The sequence below is a fragment of the Accipiter gentilis genome, chromosome 31, assembly GCF_929443795.1.
Source record: "Accipiter gentilis chromosome 31, bAccGen1.1, whole genome shotgun sequence".
Classification (NCBI taxonomy): Eukaryota; Metazoa; Chordata; class Aves; order Accipitriformes; family Accipitridae; genus Astur; species Astur gentilis.
Window position 1 is genome coordinate 568,878 of NC_064910.1, and position 26,375 is coordinate 595,252.

General features: G+C 37.7%; 1 protein-coding gene across 5 annotated transcripts in view; it reads left to right on the forward strand.

Moving 5' to 3' along the window:
• The window catches only part of MYO16 (myosin XVI), a 385,302-nt gene that overhangs the window by 316,636 nt on the left and 42,291 nt on the right, over positions 1–26,375 (forward strand). For all 5 annotated transcript variants that reach the window (XM_049834474.1, XM_049834472.1, XM_049834470.1 and 2 more), the window contains exons 28-32: positions 4,122–4,224; positions 15,408–15,504; positions 20,504–20,750; positions 22,600–22,907; positions 24,773–25,975. In XM_049834474.1, coding sequence (XP_049690431.1) covers positions 4,122–4,224; positions 15,408–15,504; positions 20,504–20,750; positions 22,600–22,907; positions 24,773–25,975 — 1,958 coding nt within the window. The remainder of the gene's footprint in view (positions 1–4,121; positions 4,225–15,407; positions 15,505–20,503; positions 20,751–22,599; positions 22,908–24,772; positions 25,976–26,375) is intronic.

Genomic DNA, 26,375 nt, shown 5'->3' on the forward strand with positions numbered 1-26,375 from the left:
CAGTCTGTACATGCTCACAGTGCTAGCATGCTTAGCCAAAAGGTCTTTCTTCTGTTTAGGTGTGTAAAAATGGCAAGTTAGGACAAGGAGGGTGCTAAGGAGAAAACTGGGGAAAAAGGAGCTTCTCTCAGATTTCCTGTGGAGGGGCATTGGGGAGAGCCCCGCTGATGGTAGTGTTCCCTGTCTCAACTTGCAACTGGAAGAGGTCTTGCATTTATTTCCTAATCAACACTGCATTAGTCTTGACATGGCGGTGGAGGGGTGTTGATTCAATTTAATGCTTTAAATCTCCCTGGTTTGTATTTTGGTTTGGATCCCTTAGTGAGTGAGTTGCTCTGGCTAGGCCATGAAATACTGTTTCTTACCAGCTTCTTGACGTGGCTAGGAGAGAGATTCACTTTGTCTAATATTATATGTCTGTACTGAAGCCAAGAGCATAGACTATCTTTATACTTGGTGGAAAGAAATGGGGGTCTTGCAGTGCACAATTAATCTGAACTATTTTAAGCATCAATATTACAGTAGGGTATATGACACCTGAATAGTGTGTTCTACTGACTCTTAAGATTTAAGTCTAGACAGCTAACACGTCAATCCAAGTTTAGCTGAAGTGTATTTAACCCGATTAAAGACTTTTTTTAGCAAGGTGGCACTGAGTATGCTCACTGGATTCCTCAGGATTCTCTCTAAAGCCGTACAAGTACACTCTGCATTATTTACTTGGAGCAAAATGTACATGTCAGTGAGAAGAAGCCTGGTATTTAACTGGGTTTGTTCATTCACTTCCGAGCGAACTAAGGCTGCAGTGGTAGGGGAGGAATTCTCTGGTAAGGGAAGGTTTCAAAGACTGTCTAGATTACATCTCCCCAGAAGCAAACCCTGTTGTTTGCAAGTAACTCAAGTTTATCTGCACAAGCCTGCACCATAAATTCAGTATTTTTTTGTTACTATTTTCTGTGATACAGTAAATTTGAAAAATAATAAGTTCTTTTGCTATTCTTGTTACTGTGAAAGGGTTACATTTAAGAGGACGTTAAATTATTGTGTCTACATGGTAACACAAGCTCAGTTCACAGTAGAAAGTATCTGATACACTAAAGATATGTCATTTTGATGATAATGTCTCACAGGTTATTATTTCTTTCTTTATATCTTAGTTTATTGTCAATTTTGTTTAGTTTTCTTTTTAACATAATGTTTTACTGAGGTAGCACTTATGAGGAAGCAAGTTTAAAATACAAAAAATGCCTAGGCCAAAACTATAGTGTTTGGTTATCTCCCCAAAAGGAAAAAAAAAAGAAGAAAGTTTAAATATTTTAACTCATTTAAAATTAAGTACAAAACATCAAATAAGCTTACGATTAGACCCCCACTTTTCTCCAGGACAAATTTGGGCTGCCACCAACAGGTGTGGCCTGCTCATTCCCACTTACCCGTTCCCATTAATTACCTAGTGTTAACAGCGGTATTTGCCCAACTGGGCTGAAAATCAAATCAGGGAACCATTCTGGCTGAAAAGTAGCTACAAATTTTGTGGTGTTTTTATTTAAGCAGCCTTATACAAGATAAAAATGATGGATCTGACATAGCAGATGATGACACCAGGCCTAAAGTGCTTTTTCATCCTAGGTGCTTAGATAGCCAGTATATTTGAACGAGATAGGAGAAATAAGAAAGTTCTGTTAGTCCCTCTGTTAGTTACTCTCCAGATGAGTAAGTCAGACAAGCAGATTTAAAGGTGAGATTACTCTCAGGCACCCAGAATGCAAGCATCCAGCCTGGACTTCTCTTCTGAGTCCATTTGTGGTCAGTGGAGAAAGGCACCTCCAGAGGGCAATCTCTTCTCATTTTAACAAAAATACCTAGGATGCATAGGACAAGTCACCCTGTGGAAATACCTCTCTTCACAGACTGTCTTGAGAACAAGATGACAAACTCAGGCTAGGAGTGTAACTTTTCAGTGTCTAACATAGAGAAAGGATAGGTCATCCTCCAAATGACTTCCAGATGTTCACAGAGGAAGTTTGTGGCAGAATTAAAGTTCCATAGATAGCTCTTTCTCTGCTACCACAATCATTAGCCCACCCTGTTTTTCTAAGATAGGGCTTGCTTTAATGGCTGGAAGGAATTGTGAACTCTGACTAGACTTCCAGGGTAATGTGGTAGAATTTGAGAGACTTCTAAAGCTGGGGGAAAATGGTGGATCGTTGTCTGGCCTCCTGTGTAATACAAATTGTAAAGAATGTTTGGTTATCCTTGTTTTGAGTCCTGTGATTTGCATGGATCTAAAGTAAATCTGATCCAAACTTAGAATTTCAACCTTTTAAATTTTAATTTGGCTCTGTTTCAGGAGTGAAATACATTTCTTTGGGTTTCTGCTGTGAGTGAGTTTCAGGCTGACCACTTTCACAGTTACTTCTTCATGCATTGTGAGTCAAGGCTGAATCATCTTTGTTTCAGTCAGCAGTTGCTAAACTTTCCAGTAGTTGTCGCTCTAACACTTCTGATTCTCCACGATTTCTAAGAAAATCCAGTTGATACAAGTATGGAAATGAGGTGGCCCCAACCTTAATAGCAGTCTATGAAACAAATATCTTTGTGACCATACAGCTAGTTGAGCTATGGGGAAAGTAGGATGCACAGTTTTCTACTGCTAATCTGGAGTGTTAGACTAACTAAAAGGATCTCTGGTGAAGTTTTGGCCCCTTCCAACCAGCATTTCTCCCAACAATTCCTGGGCACAATTTGGGAATTAAGACAGGCTAGTGACCAGTTCCAGAAGGCAGCTTAGAGTGTGCTCTGTTGGAAGATGACAGAGTTTAATAGAACGTAGCAGAATACTTAATAAATGGGCTGGGTTTTTGCCAGATGGTTTCTATGCCAGAGAAATAATCCCTTTCATATTCCATTTAGTAGTATAGACTTAGCCATGGAGTCTTCAACAGGACTGCTACCAGACCAAAGAACATTTCCAGACTGCAGGAGCTGAGATAACCAAGGGTCTGTGTGGCTCCAGGAAACTAGAAGTCTAGGTGTAATTTGGCCTTAGAGCAGTTTGCCTGCAAATGTTTCTCCAGAGCTGTTACAGCTCCTGGGACCATTGATGTCCCCGGCATCAGTCATTGTGGCCCATGGTCTGTGTGAGTGGTCCCAGAACAGCACAGTTTTGGGTTGCACCAGAGCTGTAGGTGAATTCAGCTGTTAAGGAACGGAGTAACTAAAATGTCAGGAAATGTAGTTAGCACGCACCTTGTTTCATTGAGAGTTTAGTAAAAAGTGACACATTTGCAACACCTTTCTTTTTCAAAAACTGGCTTTTTATAATGAAAAAGCATTCCGGCTCATTACATGCAGTCAGATCTAGACTGAGGAGTATCTTCAAGAAAGTATAGTAATAATGTGAAGCATCAACATTTATAAAATTCATCAGTTTCTTTAGTAATATGTTGTCGTAAGTTCACAGTTAAAATTTGAATTTTATTCTTTATTTGACTTTGTATGACTTAAGTTTCCTACATTTGTTCTTTTATCTGGTAGATCAGAGCCCTTTAATATCTAGCATTTTCTATCTTTGAAGGTATTCATTGCTATAGTCAAGTCTCCTCTTGATCTTCTTTCCAGTAGTGTAAGCTGATCAAGTTCCTTAAAGTCTCTTTGCTATAAGACTTTTTGTTCAAGTGAAGGAAGAATTATTTCTGACTGATGGAAAACATATTTATCAAGGTCACTTTCTTATGAATTACTCCTTATTAGGCATATGTCATTTGACACATACTGGAAAAATATCTTCCTCCTTTCAGTGACCCAGTTCAGTACCAATGAAATCAGTTGGTGAGGCTTTGCATTCTTTCTGCATTGATTTTCAGTGAGGCATCCGAAGAACTGACAGGAAGCAAATCTGGGTTTTAGGCATCACTTGTCCCACACTGTTATTAACCAAGGTCATGTCTAATAATATACAAGATTTAAAGTGATTGACCTTCTTGTTTTCTTCACCCTTAGCAGAATCCTAAGTTTCCCGTTCGGATAGCAAAGATTTGAGAGTCAAAGGAAAACCGACAATTTCTGCAAAGACGTCAACTAGGCCAACATTAGAGTAACTCAACTTCTGATTTTTCTAGGTATAAAGATTTGGCTGATACAGCACTAGGAGAGAAGAAGAAGTTGTCTGCCAAGGAGAGATGTCGTCTTGTTCTTCAGCAGTGTAAATTACAAGGCTGGCAGGTTTGTGATCTACAAAGCAATTAAAATATCATTCTTTAAACAAGCTAGCTGAGTCATTTCCATTGTGGCAAGCAACCAGATCCTTTGCAGCAGTATATTCTTTTGACATTTAATATATGCTTTGGGATAAAATCAAACTGATTTTCTGAGTTTTCTAGCATATGAGTAGCTGTGATCATTGTGTCAAAAAATCAGTGTATTCTTGTGGGAAGGAAAAGATTTCAATTAAGCGTGTTATACTGTATAACTTTGCATCCAGGTTTTTAAAAGTATCTGCTGTACATGTTTTAGTGGTTGAATGGTTTCTGAATTACAAAAAAACCCTGCACATTTTCTTAATGTAAAATCCTATATTAAATGCTATACTGTCATAATAGGGGAGACCCAAAACAACTACTTAGGACTTCCCCGTGCTGATCCAGAGACAGACCAAAGTATCTAGGGTTGCTGTACATCAAGTAAAGTGGAAAAAAAAAAAAAAAAAAAAAAAAAAAAAGGCCAAACACTGAACAGGAAGCTCTCAACTTCCTATCCCATCTCCTTACCCTATTTATATCCTAGTTAATCCTCACAAGCATGAGGATTGCAAGGTGGATGTCTCCATTTGTCCAGGGTACTCAGTCATCTCCTTCGGGTAGCTTTGTAACTGAGCAGGACTGATTTCTTTAACGTATGCAGCTTCTAAAGAAAATGGTGTTCCCTTGCACACTATATAAGCTATTGTACAGAAAGGAAGTGTTCTGTGACTTAATGTGTAGAGCATTCTCCCAGGCGGTGTGAGCTTCAGATTCAGGTCTTTTCCCAGCCTAGAAGGACTGAAATCTATTCCACAAGAGAGGATCCAGACCAGTTTCAGGGACAGATACGAAGTTTAGGGACTGGACAGTGGTTAGGGCACTCCTGTAGGCTTCTTTGTGAATATTAGCTTAAATGATGGGGTTAACATAGGTCTTCTTATTCATGTATGACCTCTAAGCGTTAAGATGCCCAGAAAAAGTTTCTGGAACTGTTTATGAAGGACAAGGACTATGTTGGACTTTGTGCTATGGATGTTTCTCAGTGGCCCAGATTCGTAGTTATAACAAAAGGTAGGCCCCCCACTAGGTTGGGAGCACACATGCATGATCATCTGCACTTGAACACATAAGAAGAATTTTCTTTGGTCAAAATACTGTTTAAGCCCCCTTTTAGCCACTAAAGTCAGTAGTAAGCCCATGTAGCCCCATTCCCTCAATAGCAAAGAGCAAAAGGATGGACCCTGAAAAAGACAGCAATACTAAAATAGACTTGCTTTCCTTACTCAGGTTTCTTAAGTCAGTTCTGGGATATATTCTGCATCCTTGATACAAGGGTCCCTATAAAAAACAATTATATCATTAATATCTAGAAGCTGTACCTTTGCTTACAAGTACCTGGAGCTGAGAGCATCACTAACCTTCAGACCTTGTGTGGGGCTACAAGCTTGGGCAAAAGCTATGTAACAGTAATTGCATATTGTGCTCCAGTCACGAAACACAGAGCAGGATGCCTACCGAGTTTATTTCCCAGGGAGCCAGTAACAGTGTTACAGCACAAAAAAAAGCAATTGGCCATCAGTGAAAGCCTGCAGCTCAAGACTAGTGATTCTGTAGTGACTGGCATTTGAAAACAAGCCTGAAAGCTTGAAAGACAAAAATATAAAAAGGAAATTGCAAAACAGAATTCCTCCATCATGCAGAGGACTGAAGCTTTTGATCTCAAAACAGATTTTAGAGGTTCTGACTCCAGAATCTCATTACCACAAGGAGAAGTCAGGTGTGCAAAACTACAGCAGTGCATAATGCATTGTCCTTCAAACCAGAAAGGAACAAAGCTCTTAAGAGACACTGATAAGTTAAATGGAATAGGAGGGTTTGGGGGTGAGAGTTATTGCCATTGTCACTCAGTGACTAAGAGGCACATGGCAACAGACGAAACTGAAAGGAGCAAGGTCTGAAAAAATGAGTGACCATCTCCTTACACCTCTTTCAAGCCACAGAGGGATATGACAAACAGATGGAAAGATGATAATCATGGCAGAAAAATATAGGAATAAATTCACTCTTAGGTCCACACCATTTCTTACACACAAATGCCCAGTGAATACAAGCTTGACACCAACACATTTTGTATAGGTGATACAAACCCATATACTCAACTATCAGCAGTAGTGACTAATGTCTGCGTCACATAATCTCTCTCAATTATCTTTTTGATTCATTTGACTAATCATGAAAGTTGAACTTTAAATAACAATCTAAATGAGGAAGTTTATTCAGTCTGCAGTTGTCACGGGTGCCCTCCTCTATGCTTTTACAGCAGAGGACTCTGAAAAAAAAAGAAAAAATTTAAAAGGGAGAAGAAGGGGGAGGAAAGAAAAGGAAAAAAGGAATTAGGAATGCGGATAATGTCAGCTAGCAAAGCCAGAGCAAAGGAGTCCTCTGTAGTGCATCACTAAAAATCATCGAAGTAGAGGGTTACACATATAACCAGTTTATTCAGCCACTGTTGCCAGCAGTAACTACTTCAAATGAGTCACTGCTGGAACTGAAAATCTATTTGATGCAGGAGTTCATGAATAAGTCAAAAAATGTCTTCCCCAACACTGTTACCTGCACTTACCTGAAAAGCTGTTGCAGATTTGGGTAAATATATTGACCAAAAAAATAGATAGCTAAAATATACTCACCAAAGATGATGAAGTTCAGGAGAAAGCAACTCACATCTGAAATGAACCTCCTGCTTATATGTCATCATCAGAGATTGACGTTGCCAATAAACTCCCCAGCAGAGGGGGGAAAAGAAAGGTCTGGACTTTATAGCTGAGTGAATCCGGATGATACTTTATTTAAACTTCTTTCTGATAATGTACCTCACCATACCATTTTGTTAAAGGTGATACTAACTTGGGGGAGGGGAAAGTAAATCTGTGTTCTGAAGTGAGAACCCAAAAATGAGTAAAGAAAATGCTTTCTTTGTATTTATTTCCTGCTTGACTATCTTTTCTTTCTCACGTAAGTTGTGTTTGTAGAGTGTTTTATTAACCAACAAAACAGCAAACCCCAGAGCCTACTCACAGAACAAGTTCTTTCTCCTCTTAAAAATACTGCAGTCTGTTTAAAAATAGAGGACAAGTGCAGAAAATCCAATACCAGAATCCAATTTTGGTTTATTTTCTCCTGTTTAGTAGAGCATAAGAGCAAAGACTATCAGCTAGCCAACGTCTCATGCTTGCTTCAGCAGCTTCTGTGTTAGAAGAAAGTATTTATTAGGGAAGTGTTGATAGGTTTATGAAATGTTACTGTTACTTGGGTAAGCTGAGCTGAAGATAACTAAACTAGGACAATAAAATAGCAGTTTCATTGAAGCTGGCGTACCATGCAGTTTCAGTCATGCACTTAGCTTAACTACTGGAATTATAAAAGTGCAGAGCTACTAACGAAAGGCAGTTTTTGCATCCTGACTCTGTGTGCAGCCTAGATAAAGTGTTTTTTTGGCTTAAATATATACTTGATCGTGACAAGCTTAGCTACTTACTGTGACTTTTAAGCACAATCAATGTAAGAGAAAAATCAGATTGCTAAATCAAAACAAACCATTCCTGCTCCAGACAGAGTGAAAGTAACAGACTTGTTTAACCTGTAGAGAAGTTAACCCCTGGAGAATTCAGTGAGTGTTTTGCTATTAATGTTAGAAGGAGCAAGGTGATACGTAGTAACTTGATAGTTAAACTGAGTGGAAGTACTGGCTGCTCCATGTAAAGCAGAAGAATCTCCTGCCGTCCAGAACATCTGAAGGCCATTTCATTATGAAACGCACACTTTCAATGCTGTGTTCATTTACTGTCATGCAGTGATGTGTTAGCTAAGCAAAGCCTACGATCCAAATAGCATGACTAGTTTGCAAACATTATCATGCTTTGGGAGAAGTACAGGGCACAAACAGTCCTTGGCTTTTTTTACTGACATAAGGAAACTTTCATTTGCTTGGATTATCATTCCTCATGCTGTTAAGCTTGCAAATACAAATTCAGTAAAGGATGGTTAGCTCATAGCTTACTGAGCTTTCTCATCAAAACTTGGAGCTTTACATTTTGTTTAGCTAAGGTCAGTGGTCTGCAATTAACCCTTCTCAGTTACTTCAGATGGAGCTTGCTGAAATATAAACAACTTGTATTATACCAGAAGTAAAACAGAACATCAATTTAATTTGCTTTTGCTATACAGTGCAGCTGTTCGATACAAGCACTGCAAGGGCCAGACTTCACTAACAGTGAATCTTTCAGCCTTTGACTGGTAGAAATGCTTGCCTGGTTGAAAGATAGCAATCCTTAAAAACGTCTAATAAAAGCTTTGTCTTAGTTTATCTTTCCAATTTTTGGCCTGCTTCTTCTAATCCACAATGATTCCTTCTTAGCAGTAGCGTTGAATTCCAAACACAAGAGATCACTCATTTTGGAAAGACTAAGACAAGTCATAAGTTTGAATGGGATGATCCAAAGACTCATCAGGTATGAAATAAGCAGTACAGGAGAGTCAACCAGAATGTTTTTATGAAGCTCCAAATCAGCATCAGGTAGTTGCATGAGACAGATACTGTGTTAGTGCCAGTTCACATTTTTACAACTACAGACACTGCTAAAGTTGTTTCAGGAGCCCGCGCTGTTTCTGGAGAAATGGTCCTTGCCAGCATGGAGTTGTATTATTGAACTTCCACTCAAAAAGAGTGTTAAAGCAGAGAATAAGCCCTCAATAAAGAGAAATTCTGGAAGTCCCATCTAGAAATTTAAAATTTTTCTAGAACTGCAGAAGGAAAATGAAGTCCAATCCACAGTTCTTACCAGTCACAAAGAGAACCATATTTCATTACTGATCTACAGGTGTTTCATTGATAGGATTTCATACAGCTGTCTTTAAGTATTTTTTTATTTCAATATATTAATATACAATATTAGCCTATCAGAGTCCTTTTTGGGAAAAGTATATTTATAAGTAAATAGAAGAGTATAGAACATAAGTGGCATATGATCAATCAGAGAAATGAGCAGAAGTAAATTGTCCACTTAGAGAGACTTTTAAAGTTCTTTTTTGAATAGAACTGGGGGTTTTGGCTTAAAATGAATGTGGTCATGCTGTATTGAAATACAAATTGCTTTGTACATGATATGATAAAGTACTAGATTACTTTGCAAGCAATGTAATATATAAGGGATTCTTAACTCATTTTTCCCTCAAGTAGGAAAACTTTGAGTGCTTATAAATTGTATACCAGTTTATTCATTTGTCATTTAAGTAATTTTAACTGTGCTGGCAGTCAGTTTCCTTTTTGTTTTGAATATCTTATTTTAAGAGTCAGTTTTCTTATAGGCAATTTTAAAATTAAGTAAATTATGAAGACCACATTTTAAAAAAAAAAAAAAAGCCTGGAATATTTTCCAGACTAATGGTAAATGATTAAAACACCAGTGTCTATATTTCCGTCATACTTCAAATTATCTCAGAAAATTACATTGTGCCATTATATCTTTGTCCCATTGTATCATCCCATTGTATTTTGGAAATAGATTGCTAGTAGCAGAAATTGCCACAGGGTGAGTTTGGACCTCACCAGTGCTACCAAAAGGCTGGCCTGGGCCAGTCACCACCTGCAAGCTTTCTCAGCAGCTATTTTGTGCCACAAAACCGAAGTCCATTTTATCTCCTTGGCCAGAGAATAGAGTGGGTGGTTCACTTTCACCTCAGAATGCTCCCAAGCTCTCAATCTTTCAACACAGAGCTCTATTTTTGGTTCCCATTTCTATCTTTTTTCCCCTCTAGAATATATTCCTCCCTCTCTCCATCCACCTTTCTGGGTTTGCTTATGATTTCTAGTCTTGCAAACTCTGTATTTCCTTTCTGCTATCTTTTGCATCCAGATCTCTCAAATCTGGATTCCATCTCCCCACCCCCCATACCTCTTGACACTTTTCTCTTGTTTTCTTCTCTTTTTTTTTCTGTTCTAGATACTTTGCTTCATATTTGGTCCCAGTGTTCATCCTTTATTTGTTGGGGTTTAGTTTTCCAGTCTCCTACCTCAGAGTTTACTTTCTCTGCCATTGCTCTCCCTGTTGCCTGTATTCTCAGTTCACACAGAGAGACACTTTTCATATTGTTTCTTTTGGTGCTATGTCTATTTCTAGAATTTTGAAAGACTAGAATGATAGGTCCAGTAAGTACAGAGATCCCATAGGATAAAACTGGGGTAGGGTTTCCTCCACTGAGTGTTTCTTATATGCATCTTAAATTTCCTGATCGATTCCTTTCCTGTAATGCAGTCCTTTTTGTCACCTCACAAGTGCAAAGAGCTGTGAAGTTTGTACTGATTTTGGAAAAGGAATGACCATTTTTCTGCCCTTTCCCAGAGAGGTGAATGACAGTTTTTCTTCCTGAAGTCCAGCTCCTGACAAGTGCTTACATAAATGCCTAATGTCACTTGCGTGAATACTGGACTACTCACATACTTTATATTAAGGCTATATATAATCTATGCTAAACTGTAGGTTTATTCAGTATGTACCATGGTGGAAGGCCACTAGTTTGCCAGAGACAAAGGAGAACTCTTAAAATGTGTAAAGAAAGCTAACAAACAAAGCAGAGAGAGTAAGACTTTTTAAAATAACATTTCGGTCCTTGTAAAAGATCACTACCCTGTAAATGTGTTTGTCGTTACAACATTTTTGCAGACATGTACACTGCAAAAAGACACATTTTACAATAGTTTTAAGGCTTTTTTCTACATTTCATTAATGCACTGTGAAAATGTGTGTCATTGTGTAAAATATCATTAGATTATAGTTCTCTGTCTTTTGTAGGTAGCTATTTTGAAAGTACTGCCAGAAACACACAGCACTCCCACAAATTGCCTTTTTTTAAACTAAAGAACAGCTTTACAGATTCCCTTGACACCTATTAAGTATGAGCTAATACTGCCTCCATGCCACCTACACACCATCTCAGCATCCATTCCATAGTTTTGAATGTCTGTACTTCTACATCCTACACCTTTTCTGTAAAAGAAAAAAAAAAAGAAGGAAAAAAAAAAAAAAAAACCCAAAGAGAGAAAGAGCAGCTCCCTCCCATCCTTTCACCTTCCTCCCAGGAAAAAAAACCGGAGGCCTGTAGCAGTAATTGAGGCTTTGGTAGTCATCAATGACAATTTTACTTAATCTTTAAAAAATGTGTCATTTTGAAAAATAACATTTAAAACCCTAATGCTTTTCTAATTAAAATAACTATGACTGTAATTCACAGATGGTTTACTTTTACAGGAGTCTGAATGACATTAAAAATTCAGACTCAAATGAGAGCACTTTGTAGTCCAGAAAGTACTGAGAAGTGAGTGCTTTAGCGGAAGAGCATTTTAGCCTTTTTTTCCCCTAGGCAAGCAGGAAACATTTTGTGATTAGAGAAAAAAACAGAGTGAAGACAGGTGGCAGCCTCAAAAACTGTTTTGATATCTGGCATATGAAATTCCAACATTTTTTAGCATTATTGCTTTCACTGAACACGAGAGCTGTACAGAGGGCAGTGAGACTAGCTTGTTCTCGGTCAGCTTTAGAGGGTATCAGATTTGGTTCAAAGACTGAGCAACACAGATCTCCAGCATACTAACATGATCAAATGTGTTATAGCAGTTTCTTCTATACATGCTTCTGTCTAGAGCTCTGCTCTCCATAGACCTGGCATATGATGTAATATCTATAAATAGCTTTTATCTGAATGTAAAAATGAATTTGTATTGACATTTGATATTTCTTCACTCACTTAAAAATTGTAGCAGGCTTCTACTAATGAAGTTCATAGCGTAAGTGATGCCACAGTAACTCCATTTATGTTGTTCCTAGGGAGTAGGATGGGAGAAAAGAGGGCTAATGCTTTGTTTGTCCCCTACAGTGCCAGACACTTGTAGCTGAACTGACCATAAGCTTGAGCAATTGTCTTGACTGTGATTTTGTGACTGCACACTGCAAAATAAATTGCAACTCAATGTTCAGTTATGTTACACATTTGAAATACAGCCTAGATGTGACCACTGTATTAATTATGAGACTAATCAAGAATAGGGTTATTAATTTTGCCATGGGCATTGCTAGTAATCAGAGCTTTTTTAAGGTTTCAAAATGTAACTCTTCATCCCCTTTCCTACTGTCAGAGTACCAAAATATTGCCGTAGTAAAGAATGTTTTTGAGACTTCCAGTGAGGAAGTAAGGGGAGAAATGAGCATTTTGAGGAATGGAGGGAAAGAGGCAAAAATGAGGAAAAAGTGGATGATTTGGCATAGGCCTGAGACAGAAGGGGGGAAAAAGACTGCAATGTGATGTAGTGGGTTTGTGGAAAGGGGAAGTGGAGTATAAAGGGAAAGTGGAGTATAAAGAGAAAATGTAATCAGGGTAGAAGAATATGATTTTATTAAGTATTTGTATCCAGGCTTTAGTTGTCTGAGAGCTACTCAGATACAAATGGTAATTATAATAACTACATGATAATTTAATTACAGTTAACCATATGAATAATAATTCAGTTATTCTTATAGAAGAATTCTGGATTTAATGTGATGTGAGCAAGAAGATGGAGGGTTTAGTAGCCAAAGCCAGTAATAAGGAAAGTTCAGGATGTGTTTTGACAAGATGGATGGAAAAAATGGTTGTTTGATGAGCAGTTATTACAGAATTCGCAGGGTTTAGCGACAGAGTGCATGTGGTGGGAGGAGTCAAGGTAGAGTTCTGGTGTCCTGGAAGAATGTTGAAGGCACAAAAATAGAATACTTGTTGGGAAGAGAGGAGAAAATTGACACGGTTTGCTGGGAAAACATGAAAAGTTTGCTTGTTCATGATACAGGATTAGATGTCTAAAACAGAAGCAAATTTAAACTGAGGAAGAAAGTGGTCGACCTCTTTTTCTTAGAACTTTTTGATGAAATAAGGAGGAAAAGAAGTGGGGAGAAAAGGAGAGATTCCTAAGGAAATTTAGCAAGCCCTAGGAAAGAAGCAGATTCCAGAACAGATGATAGATAAAGAAGGAAGTCAGAGCACTAAGACAAGCAGGCAAAAAAAAGAACTTTGAAAGCACAGGAAGAAAAGTGAAAACTTTTGCTGGAAGTCACCGGTCAAGAATATGAGGGTGAGAGTACTGCCTAAGGGCAGAGTATGAGAGCATGAGATCTCAGTGAGATTGCCTCAGATGAAGTTAAAAGTTGGAAGGCATCACTCAAGATATTTTATTAAGTTAATATAAAGACATCATTTTACCAGGGTGGTGACCATTGTAGAAACAGGATCTAGGAAAAGGTAATATTGTTCTGGAATACTCCAATTTGTAAGCAGAAGGATTATTCCAGAATAGATGCTCTGAATAGAGGAGCTACTCTGGAATAGCTACGTTATACTAGTATTTCTGTAGCTGCACAGTTTTCTAAAATAGCTGTTCCAGGCATATTCCACCATGGAAAGAAAGCGTATTCCCTATTTATGAGTTTCTAGAATGGCAAGACAAGTAAAATGTGTTTTTTATCGCCTTGCCTTCACACACTTTGCAGTAACACAAAAAGGCCTATTTTGTTGGGAAAAGAGACACTAAAGGAAAAAAAATTTAGAAAGCATTCTAATTTTGCCATTTGAGTGCATCTCATTTTAACTACAAGACCAAGAGTTGCACCATCGTTGTCTGTCAGCTCAAACTTCAGAATCAGAGACTTTTTAAAACATTAGATTAAATATAGTTTCTCTCTAGAGAGAAGGGAAGCCAAAGGACAAAGTGTGCCCCAGTCATTTCTGAATTCTGTTAATAGAGTTTAGACATGATATATATGCCCTGGCTTTCTGTAGTTCATCACTACCAGTGATGTACTTCTGACAGTAGTGTTTGGATTAAAAATTAGTTGAAAAGGTGTGCAAATATCCCTGCCGATACCTGCCTCCCAGATCTCTACTGAAAAACACCACAGTGGAGCAGGATGGTGCAATGAGAAGAGAATGAGACTGTGCGCTGGAGACACACAAGAGTTGGAATGAATTTCTGCAATAACAGCCAGACTTGTATTAATTAATCAGTATGCATATTAGCCATACAAAATTAGTAGCCAGGCAGAAGCTATAATCTTTGCTGGATAGCACAGTTCTCTGATACTGGTCCTTTTATTTCAAAGAATTGAAGGAAAGTTTCTTCTACAGAATTCCTGAGAAGAAAATGGTATAAGAAAAGCCATTTTTTATCCGATTTTTTTAGTTACTGTTCTTAGAGTAGCTATGTTGTGTGTGGTTTGGGGTTTTTTTAAGGCTATTAGAAAGGAATGCTTTTGAAGATTTTTTTTTAAGGATTGTTTCAGCATGTTCAGAAGGTATCAAAAGGAAGGTGTTTTCTTTTGGTCTAACTGGCTAAATTTTTCCGCAAAGGGGAAAGAGCATCTAATGATTGTTATTAAGACCCTCAAGAACTGAGTTAAACCAAGCAACTAGTCAGCACCAGAATAAGCTCATACGCTCAATCAGTATTTAGGAGATTATTTTTCACAGATGAGTCCCTCTGTCTCCGAGTTCTTAGGCTTGATTCTAAAAGAAGACCTGCAGCACAGCTTCAGCAGGCAAGGCTGGGAACTAGGATTCATAATATTACTGGACATTAGGCATCATTCTCACTAATGGCAGTGAGTTGCTCCCATCCTCCAACTTGGGCTAAATTCTTCCTCTTCCATAGATGGCAGCAATCTGTTACCGTTTTCTGTTCCACATGGGTTTATGGCTTGTCACCTTTCTCCTTGCCTACATCCCCCTGTTTCATAAAAGCTAAACCTTATTTTCTATTACGTTGTTGGACACATTAGCATAATTACATTCAGAATGCTTTTTATTCCAACCTGTATTTAACTTGAAGATTGTAGTATTTGTTCTGGATGTTTTTGGAAGTGAAGGGGGACTGTGTGTCTGACAGCTTGCTCGTCCTTTCCAAATACATCTTTTATTCAGCCAAGTGATGCTACCTCTCTGTACAAGTATTGGCATTGTACTGTTCTTAAATTGCAGCTCTCATCTCAACCCTTATCTGGATTGTATACATACTATCGTTATTTACCGTCATCGTTTTGGCCTTTTTTGTTGATGGTGAAGGTTTCCCTGCTGTTTGTATTCTAGATAGGAATCCGAAAAGTGTTTCTTAAGTACTGGCAAGCTGACCATCTCTACGATTTGTGCCTTCAGCTTCAGAAGAAAATTATAACCTGCCAAAAAGGTAACAATTATAGAAGAAGTATTCCTGAGCTGTTGCTTTGTACACTGAGCAAATATTGCGTAACAAAAAAATTTTCTCCTCCTTGAATAGTTGCTGTATTTTATACATTTCCCTACAGACATATTTCCAGCTAACTACTTACACAGATTTTTGGAGATTGTGTGAGCATTGGTGATTCTTGCACTTTCTGTTCGTCAAACATAATTTTATGGCAAACTGTAGACTGTAACTAAAACTTAGGGGATCTTGAATATTTCCTTTTTAAAGTATGTTCAGTGATTTTTCAAGTCATTAATATCATCTTTAACTTCTTGTTGCAAATCAAATACCGTAACTGATAAAAAATGGCAATGTGTTCAAATATATCGACAGTGAATACAAAGCTAATAAATTAATATATTTAGTTGTCTTTATTTTTCCCCTCTTCTTACAGATTTCATATTTGACTGCTAGTTTTTTATGTTTAGGCATTTCCCCCCCCCCCCCCGCCTTTTATGCCTGAATTTTTACTAAGGTCACACTGACATTTCTTGGCACATTTTTAAAAGGAGGTCTTACCCACTGCCTCATGATTTCCTGTTGCTTCTCTTCTGTTTCCTATCAAAATCTCAAATAACTGCTGAAAATGTGAGTATTGCTTTGTTTGAAGAAGCTTCCTTCACACAATGCATTATTTATTTAATTGGCTGATGTCTGCAACAATTCCCATTGTCACCTTTTTAAAAGGAAATTAAAAAGACTTTAGTTTTTTTTAGTCAGATACATAATATTGCAGACTTAAGAATATATAAACACCTTTCATTTTAACTATCTGTTCTTCACTGTGAGCATATAGTGAAAAAGAGGAAACCAAGATAAAACTTGAAGCAAGTTAAATCAAAATTGTAGCAGTTAAGGAATGAATGTGGAGAGTGACAGTTAGCACAGGCCACAGTTCAGCTGGGTGTATAACTTGGGCTTGATTTTTTATGTGAATCACCCTGTTGAGTTCACACATTTAGAAAAGCAATAGTGATTTATCCTCTTTACCTCCTTATGCTGACTTAACCAAACAAAGGAAATACTTACCTTCCCAAGTCCGATTTGCAAACAGAGTGCTTTAATATAATCCTACATCAAAATGTAAAACATCCTCAGATATGTCCATGTTTTGCAGAGGTAAGAGAACAGACATCTGCCAAACCCTACCTGAAGAATTAAGATAATAGGTCTTCTTGGCCCCTTACAAAAATATTTCTACTGGTTTTGCTTCTAGCCCTCCTTAATTAGGCTAACTTGAAAAGTCATTTTCACCAGAACTATGTGTTCAAATCTTTTTTCAAAGCTGTGGCTCATCTGCGTGTTATTTATGGTCTGGGAAACCCGGGAAAATCGGGAACTTGCATGAGTAAGGAGTAGCTAGACATCCATTTCACGATGTTAGATCATGAAATAAGCTGCCCTTTGCAAACAGGTACAATTGTAAACTTGCAAAATTAGCATGCCAAAGAGCTCTGGCAGGTTGGTAATAGGATAGGGTACCTGTGCATTGTTCTTATGTAATCCTAAAATTGGGATCCATAGGCTTTTACACTGGAATGGTGATGCTTAGTGAGTAATAGTATCAGTCCTGCTGCATATCCACATTTTTCTCCCCTCATCCTTTGCATCCAGAGCACTTTGGAAGCTAAATCTCTCTTGATAGCCTACTGACTAATAGCCAAACTAGTCAGTAATTTCTGTATCAGTATCATACACCCATATAAGGACTTAACTCAAAGGGAAAACAGGTCTTGCCCAAAATTCTTATCTGTTTTTACCTCAGTCTACTAGCAGTCCCTTCAGCATTCAGCAGTCCTTTCCCCCATAAATTTGGGGGAAAACAAAACAAAACAAACAAGTCTTTTTCTGTTACCCTGAAAGTTAACTTACACAGGCAAAGAAGGGGGTCAAACTAAAGTGAAAACATGTGTAGAAACACTTCTTGTTTAAAAATGGATCTGTGAGTTTAGGGACTTTGTCGTATTTTTTTTTCACAAGTATGAGAACTACATATAGGAAGTTCTGACCTTACTGAATCACTGAGAAAATTGTTTGTACCTGTAGGAAAGTCCATCATGCTGAAGTTCTTCCATCAGAGTTCATGTAGATTAGGAATTAACTTTAATACATTGAATGCACAATAATTAATGCATTTCTCACATAACCCAGATCCATGGTCCACTTCAATTTTGATTATTCTGATCCTTATCCTTAGATGAACTGTGAAGAAGTAGATATTTTTCTGCCCTGTGGGTACTAACCTCAATTATTTTAATTTGCATAAGTGAGAATTATTTTAGATCTACATAAATGACCAAGTTCAGAAGCCAATCTTAGTACTCATACAGTAGTAGATGAAACTGAGCAGTAAAGGTCTAGGGGACGGCAATTTCATTTCACAGCAGTTTTTGAGATTATGAAATTGTATTTTTGTTCTGTTTCAAACTGAAGACAAAAATCTTTCAAATGTTCTGATAGAGAAGGAAATGTGGTGAAATGTACATCTTTTAATGAAAACCTGAGGTACTCAGTTCATGAAAATGTGTGCAAAAGAAAAGAGGCCGGGGTGTGTCTGTCAACACTTCCTGACAAAACTTTGTTGAATGTATCTTGAAAACATCTCAATTTTGATGAAAGTGCATAGTTCAGAGTAGCTTTACAGTCTCTAAATGCTACAGCTAGCTGTACTGGATATCATTTTACTGGACCATCCTAGCAGGCTACTCTGCATCATTCATGCCTGCTAACAATCCTAGCAGAGGATTGACCTCTGTATTTCCTTTTTCCTAACCAACCTTAGTGGTGTTACAGACCCTTTTTTTTTGGTCAAGGTAAAAGTACACAACACACACACACACTTATAAAAACGTTACTTTAAAATGCAGGCTTTTTTCCAAAGTCACCCAGGATTTGATGCTTAACCATTTGTCAAATAGCCTATCTGCTCTGCAGCAGATAAGTTTAAAGAAAATACTAGAAGTGAAGGAGCAATTTTTGATTATTAAGCTCTTTTGATTTTTTCATATTTGTGAGCAGTGAACTCTGATAGTGTTCTATGCATGTATTCATTACCTTTGCAACAGCAACATTGTGGATTCAGACTCAGTAACATGTATATCCAGTGTGAATACTCTTATAAAATTTTCAGCAAATAACTGTAGTATTAATTTCCTTTTCAACTAGATTGGGTAAATGCATTAATGTTCCAGGGTTTAAAGAAGTCAGATTTTATAGGATGTAACTAAAGGGGGTGAAAATGGTATGGCTGGCTGTGATGATAAAAATGTAAACCTTCAAAGTTGTCCATTGTAAATAGTCTCAAAGTACCTGAACTTCAATGTTCCCAAACACAGTGAATTTTGGAAAGGAGCAGTATTAGTATGTTAACATTAACCTTTCTTTTATTTCATCAGCTGGGCACGGAGCATCTCCAAAAAAAATTCATTTTAAATATCTAAACAAAGACATAGAAGTGGATAGAAAATACCTTACATTGCCCTCTGTTTTAGCTGTTTATTCAATAACAGTTTACATTCATAGAAGACTAACTGTATCTTTGTTTACATTTTTCCTTTAGATTAATTCAGCTTGACTCTTTGTCATTTAATGTTGTTCTGCAGTGTTCCTAAGACTGAAACTTAATTACATTGTTAAAAAGGCCTAATGCATTTTAGCATTTTTTTATCTTACAATCTTAATACTAACATTTTCAGTATTTTCCCCCAAACTCAAATGAACATCTTATACAGGCTATTGCCTGCTGACTTCACTTATGAAAAACTTTCTGTTGACCAGAACAAGAGTAACCGTAATAAGCAACGATGAAGTTTGACCTGGTTTTGATACATGTAAGTTGGTGTACTGAAAATTGACGGTATTTCAGGCAACAAGCAAGTAATTCTAAAACAGGTTCTTCCCTGTGAGGTACACAGCAGTGATTCTAGATCTGGAAAGAATCGGGATCCTGTGGAACTTAAAAATAAAAAAACCAAAACAAACCACAAATAAAGCACCTTCAGTTAGCACATTTCTTCCTTCTAAGCCAAACATATGCTCAGAGAATACTGCTTGTTATAGGTGTAGTGATTAAATTGGTGCCGAATTCATCATGGCCACGGAAGTCCCTGTGCCTTGTGTTTCTGATCAACTGGGTACTTCTCAAAATTCAGGAGAATAGGTGGTATTTAGATTGGGTAGAATTTGTTGTAATGAACGTACACACTTAGGAAAGTAGTAGGGAAAGCTATTACAAGAGACACACCAAAATCTTCTCCCAACATAAGCCTAACAAAGAGTGTGAAAAAAAGGCGTAATAGATACATAAAGCTGATGCAATGCAGATGAAAATTCTAAACTGAAAAATACAGACATGATGTGACAGATACATTTGAGAAATTCACATTAATCTAATTGGTTTTGTTGAAAAGAAATGAGCAACAAAAGGTCTTTAAGTTACACTAAAAAATCTTGTGTCAGTTTTGATTTTGATTTTTTTTTTAGGTACACCAAAATATTTAAAGCATTTTTTAAAGCTGACCAAAAGCAAATGATCATTTAATTCCTACTGCATTCAGTGCAACAATCATTCATTCAGGGTTTTATTTTGAAATAAAGAATCTTTTGACCTCTGCAGTGTAAATGTATGCTTTCACAATCTGTAGCATACATCTAAGTTTCCAGTTGTAATGTAATAAAAAATAATGTTCAGTGAAAGTAAACATTATGAGTTTTCATAGCTCAAAATTATGAATGAATTTACTGTCAATACTTTGTTTTAAGCACTGGCAATAGAAACCAGAAAGAGTTCCATTTTTAGTATGTTATTTATATGCTATCACATTTCTGTTGTTCTTTGTATAAGATGTTGACTGAACTTGACTTGCTCATGTTTACAGCAAAACACACAGTAATATTAAGTTTTTCACCAACTAATGAGTTGTCTTTCACTGGTCTGTATTTTCTCCTTCTGTTATGGTAGTTGTAAGAGGATTTCTAGCTCGCCAGCGCTTACTACAGAAGATGAGCATCAAACAGCAAGAGGTCACCTCAATCAAAAGTTTCTTGCAGAATGCTGAGGATATGGGATTGAAAACATACGATGCCTTGGTCATTCAAAATGCTTCTGACATTGCTCGGGAAAATGACCGGCTCCGCAATGAGATGAACGCTGCTTACCACAGGGAAAAGCTAGAGGCTAGAAACAGACCAGAAGAAGGCCACAAAAGGTAAGATGAGAAAACATCTACTGTAAAGAATTAAAGCGTTTCTTCAGTTTTAGTGTTTTCCTTCCCTGCTTAGAAAAATCATAGAAATGACTGAGGTATTGCAAGACGATTCTCAAGTATATACTTCAGCCCGAATCAATGTTGGGCCCTATTTTTTTTTTCTGTATATCAGGTAAGTCTAGAAACTTAAGGACACCCCTAATATCCTATTCAGGGGGCACTGAGCTTTGTAGGAACTTACTCAAGTCTCTGAGGCATTTATTTTTTACAGAAATATTTTTTGATTCTACAATAAATAGTTTATAGTTGAACTTTCATCAAACCCAACAAAGAAGAAACATTCCTCTAACTTAAAATTCCAACATTGGGAAATTGCCAAGATAATGAAAAACAGCTAGGAAGGCATTAAATACAGTCAAGTCCAGACGAAGAAATCCTGATTACGCATTGAACTAGGTAGATTCATTGTGAGGAGGATTCTTTCCTCTTATTTAAAAATAGGCAAGTGGTTTTTGCTTAACTCCTGCCAGAGTTTTCAGGAGTACCTATTTTACAAATACAGCAAAAGCTGGAGAGCCTTTCTCTAGGGACTGAGTCCCTGATCTCTTTTCTCTCAGACAGCTGAATGGGCAGAGGTAGCATTTGCAGTTAATAGGTATGTGTCTGTAGTGGGAATGTGTCTGTAACTTGCTGGACATATACATGTTTATTTTTCCATAGGAACTTAATTTTCATCCAGAACAAGTCCCTTTGCTTTCATTGCTTTTGTCAATGACTTTTATTAAAGTGAAAATGGCAGTGCATCTGCTTAATTAGCTTCAAATATCCCAGTGATTACATATTGGAGGAAATGCCTTTGTAGAAAAGACTGTAATTAAACATTACAGTGAAAACAAATTATCTACTGAGCACCATGCTTTCATCTTTAGCTATTTCATTTACTACATGGGCAGCTGGCTATATCCTGTGCATGAGTTCCAGCTCTGCTGGTGATTTGCCATGCAGAAATACAATTTCAAAAAACAAATGCTTGGGGATTTGTTTGTAAAATGACAGTATAGATATCTTCTATCTAATACATTACCACTCTTAATTTAAAAAATTTTCAATGTTTTGATTTTTGGAGAAATAAAATGTTAGAAGAATTTTTGTTAAAAATCAGTTTGTTGGAAGCCACTGGTAAACATAATTTCTCAATATGTATTGAAATAGTTAAAAAAGGAAAAAATTGGAATAAGTAAAACTCCAAAGCTGTGATTGAAATACCTAAACATAATGTCATAATTAATATTATTAAATTGATAACTAATAATTAACCTTAAGCAGGAAGATATCTAGATATCTGGGTGGAATTGTGCAAGCAGCCAATGTAGCTGGTTAAAAAGGTCATCTAATACTTTAAAAGATTTGCATTATCTAAGTAGAATTTATAGTTGTCTTTTTAGAAAATAATGGTAAAGGCTCAGCATTTGCTGCCTCAGTAACTTTCTATTAAAATGGATTTTCCAGAAATTATCATTCAGATTGAAAACCCAGCTTTTGACTGTGAGTAACAATCAAAGTGTGAACAATTCATTCAGTGAATCTCTGATCAACAATATGAAACTGCTTAAGGAAGGCTGAATTTGTGTGAAAAAGGGCCGGTGTCCTGATTTATCATGAAACAGGAAATGGAAGAAAGCTAGCAGCTTGATCTGGATTTGTTTGTCAGAAGATTACTACACACATCCCCTCGACACAGCAGGGGAGTTGTGAGATTGTTTACCAAAAAGCTGTTGTTATGTTTGCATGAACAGGTTCATTGTTATCGCTTGAATAATGCATCTGGGCCTCTTTTCTGTGTTTTCAGAGCTGAAGACAAGGGTGGGAAGGTCTCTGAGGACAGCTTTGCCGGCTGTCGAACGCCTAAGCACTTTCATTCCAGCTCCGTCCCTGTCCCCATGGCAGTGGACGGCTTGGTACATTCTGCGGCTGGGTCATCCATCAGATCCCCCTCCCTGCACTCTGTGTTCAGCATGGACGATAGCAATAGCCTGCCATCACCAAGGAAACAGCCTCCTCCCAAACCAAAGAGGGACCCCAACACACGACTGAGTGCTTCATATGAGGCTGTTAGTGCTTGCTTGTCGGCAGCTTCTAAGGAAACCGCTAATGAAGGTTAGGCAGAAAGGGAGGAACAGTCGCAAATGTTACTCTAGGTTATTGATTTATTCTTTTCACTTTGATCCTTCTAAACACAGTCAACCACCTTTGTAAAGTCCTGCTTCCCTGAAATATTTCAGTGGCAGTAAATAAAATTAGTCAATTTGTCATTTGTTTCCAAATCAGCAAATAATACTCATGTGTTCTAATTGCCTAGTTTGTCAACAACCAAAACCTATTTGCAGAACTCCCTCTAGAGACAAATGCTCAATCAACTTGAGCTATTCTGCCCTACTGACCATTTTATTTCACCTTTTAAACTGCGCATTCGAATGTCTTGCATCACTAAAACTGAATGCTTGAATCTTGAATTTCACCAAGTTAAACATTAAACTTTTTCCTACTTTTTCTCTATGTTCACGTGAAAAACTTACGCATCCAGTGGTTTATGTTTGTGCCATAACTTGCTTACACTGAAATTTTTGTTTAGAAGGAAAGTGCTGTGAAAGTCCCAGAGTGTCTCAATGCATATCTCAGTGCATATAGAATGGTTTTGAGTTCAGTTGTTCTGTCCTCCTTCACCCTTGAAATGAATGAGTAGAAGATGAGGGGAAGGAATGCATTCTGCTTTTCCTTGATAAACCTGTCTTGTCATGCCTTGTGTAAAGGATCCTCTGACTTATCGGGGAAGATCCTTCGAGCTGGGTTTAAAGCTATGTATAACCATTCTTTAATCCTGCATACAATGAATGGAAATCTTTGCAGCTTCCTCTTGCAAAATGATTACCATTCTCATGTCCTCTTTATTAGATGCAAAGTCCATTTTTCTTAACCTCTTCCTTGCTCGTTGTCCTGGTTTCAGCTGGGATAGAGTTAATTGTCTTTCCTACACAAGCACTGTGTGAGGAGGGATGAACTGTGTCCAATATACTTTTAAACTAGTATATCTTAAGGAGCTCTGTAGTGGTTTCAGCTTTCTATGCCCAGCTCTGCAAGAGATGATTGATTTAACCAAAAAGCTCTAGCAGCAATTTTTTAAAGAATGACAATTTATATATGTACATGTGGTCTTAACACTAATGCTTGTACACACTTACAAAACAACTTTGGAGTTCTTGTATGTATGAAACAATGGGGCCAGTTTCCCTGCCGTATACTCATTTTCCAAGAACTATGTCAGTTACCTGAGACTTTGTCCAAAACCACCTGATTTATACCATCTAATTTTGACCTTAAAAGACCAATCACCTAGGTATCTAGTCTCTCCACTCCATACGTGCCTGGAGGCTGTGAAAAGACATCTAGTTTAGTTAGCTGTATACTCAGGTGGGGGGAATTGCCTTTAGGCTATGGGATTCCCTAACTTTATTTCCACACTCGCAGTACAAAAGAAGAAGAGATAGGCATAATATCTTCCTATAATTAGAGTTTTATTGATCCTACATGAAAAGGGGATACTTCAGTTACTGGCAATAATATGTGTGTCAAAGTAGCACCATGCTGAAACTCCTAGTTAAAAGCATGTCCCTCTCCCTTGGGGCAAAAGGAATAAAAAGCATGTATTTCCATGTGTTACAGATCTTGCAGTGAACATTTGGATTCAAAAGATTTCTCCTCACGTGTTAGTTCTCATCTTCTAGTGGCAGTAGAGATTACCAAAGCAGATTACACGCCCAGGTAGCAAAGGCTTGTAGTTTGGAAGCTGAAAGTTCTGGGTTTCATTCCTTGAAATATTTATACTTTGGCTGAATCCCTGTGTTTGTGACTTCTGCTAATTGTAAAACTAGATGGGCAGCATTTGAAGGCTTAAAGTACTAGACCTGTGTAAGAAAGAAATGACTTTGATCTATTAATAACACAGACCTTTTTCATTTCCCTAGTACTGACCCGTCCAAGGCCACACAGTGATGACTATAGTACCATGAAAAAAATACCTCCCAGAAAACCAAAACGAAGTCCCAATACGAAACTTAGTGGCTCTTATGAAGAAATACCTGGCCAAAAGCCTGGGGATGTAAAACAGGCAAGCACAGTAGCTAAACCAGGTGGCTATGACACTGTGACAGTACAGAGAGCAGCTTCTGCGGATGGGCCACAACATGGTGTGTTGAGTCTCTATATGTCTCAGGAAGAGGAGGAAAATGAGCCTGTCTATATTGAAATGGTAGGGAATGCAATGAAAAGCAGTTCTGCTGAAGCAGAAAGTCCAGAACAAGGAGAGTCTGTATATGAAGAAATGAAGTATTTTCTACCAGAAGAAGGAAGCAATGGTAATGGAATAATTCCAGTAGTGACTGGATCTCCTCCTCTGTTGCTTGAAAGCAAAAAAAATGTTAACATTGAAGATGGAACATTGGATGGAAACAGTCAAGCAGCTTTGATCTATAAAGACTCATGTGACATTCCAGCCCCTTTCCCTAACTTGCTCCCCCACAGGCCACCACTTCTTGTATTTCCTCCAACCCCTGTCACATGTTCACCTGCTTCTGATGAATCACCTCTAACACCACTAGAAGTCAAAAAGCTTCCTGTCTTGGAAACCAACTTAAAATACCCTGTGCAGTCAGAAGGCTCAAGTCCATTATCACCACAGTACTCCAAAAGCCAGAAAGGAGAGAATGAAAGACCAGCATCTCCAGGCTTGGTTGTGTTCAATGTTTCCAGCAAAGTGACCCCTCCTTCCACCCCACCTCCTCCTCTCCCACCACCCCCTCCTCCAGTACCACCTCCTGTTTCCTACCGGGCTTCCACACATTTTGCATTTCCTCCAGAGACTTGTGCTAGTTTTCTGATTAATACAGGGAAAACGGGTACAAACTCGGATCTGTCAAAAGTACCTCAGAGACCAAATCCTGCTCAGCTTGGATGCTCATCTTCTCCATTCTCCAAACTGCCTTACTCCCCAAAGGTGGCAAGAGCAGATCACAGGAAATTGAACTCAAATTCATCATCTTCATTTCCATACAACCCTACAAACTCAAGGTCATTGACCAGTCCCCTTGATGAGTTAACTAGCTTGTTCAACTCAGGACGGAGTGTGCTACGCAAATCTGCAGCAGGACGTAAGATCAGGGAGCCAGAAGGTAAGATAGATCTCTATGCTTCTGTATAGTGTATTTCTTCTGCACAAAAACTTTCTTACACTGGAAGCTGATAGAGTAGGTAAAGATAAAAAACAAACATTGTTTGGTTTTCTTTTAAAGAAAGGTCTGTTGTAGTTGTAAGAAGCACATATAGAAAATACATTGCATATAAAAATTGTAGGTGTTCAGGTTTTCTCTCAGATGTCAAATTTTCTTTTACCAAAATGTTTGTATGACACAAATTTAAATGGATTATTTTTAAAATTCCATCAGTCTCAGTAAAATAAACACAGATGTTACATCATGTGAAAATGAGTTTATGGTATCAATCTGTAGAAATGCTTTGAATGAAATATATGGCTAGGTGTCTGGTAGATAGCATGTACTTTTAATTTGAAGA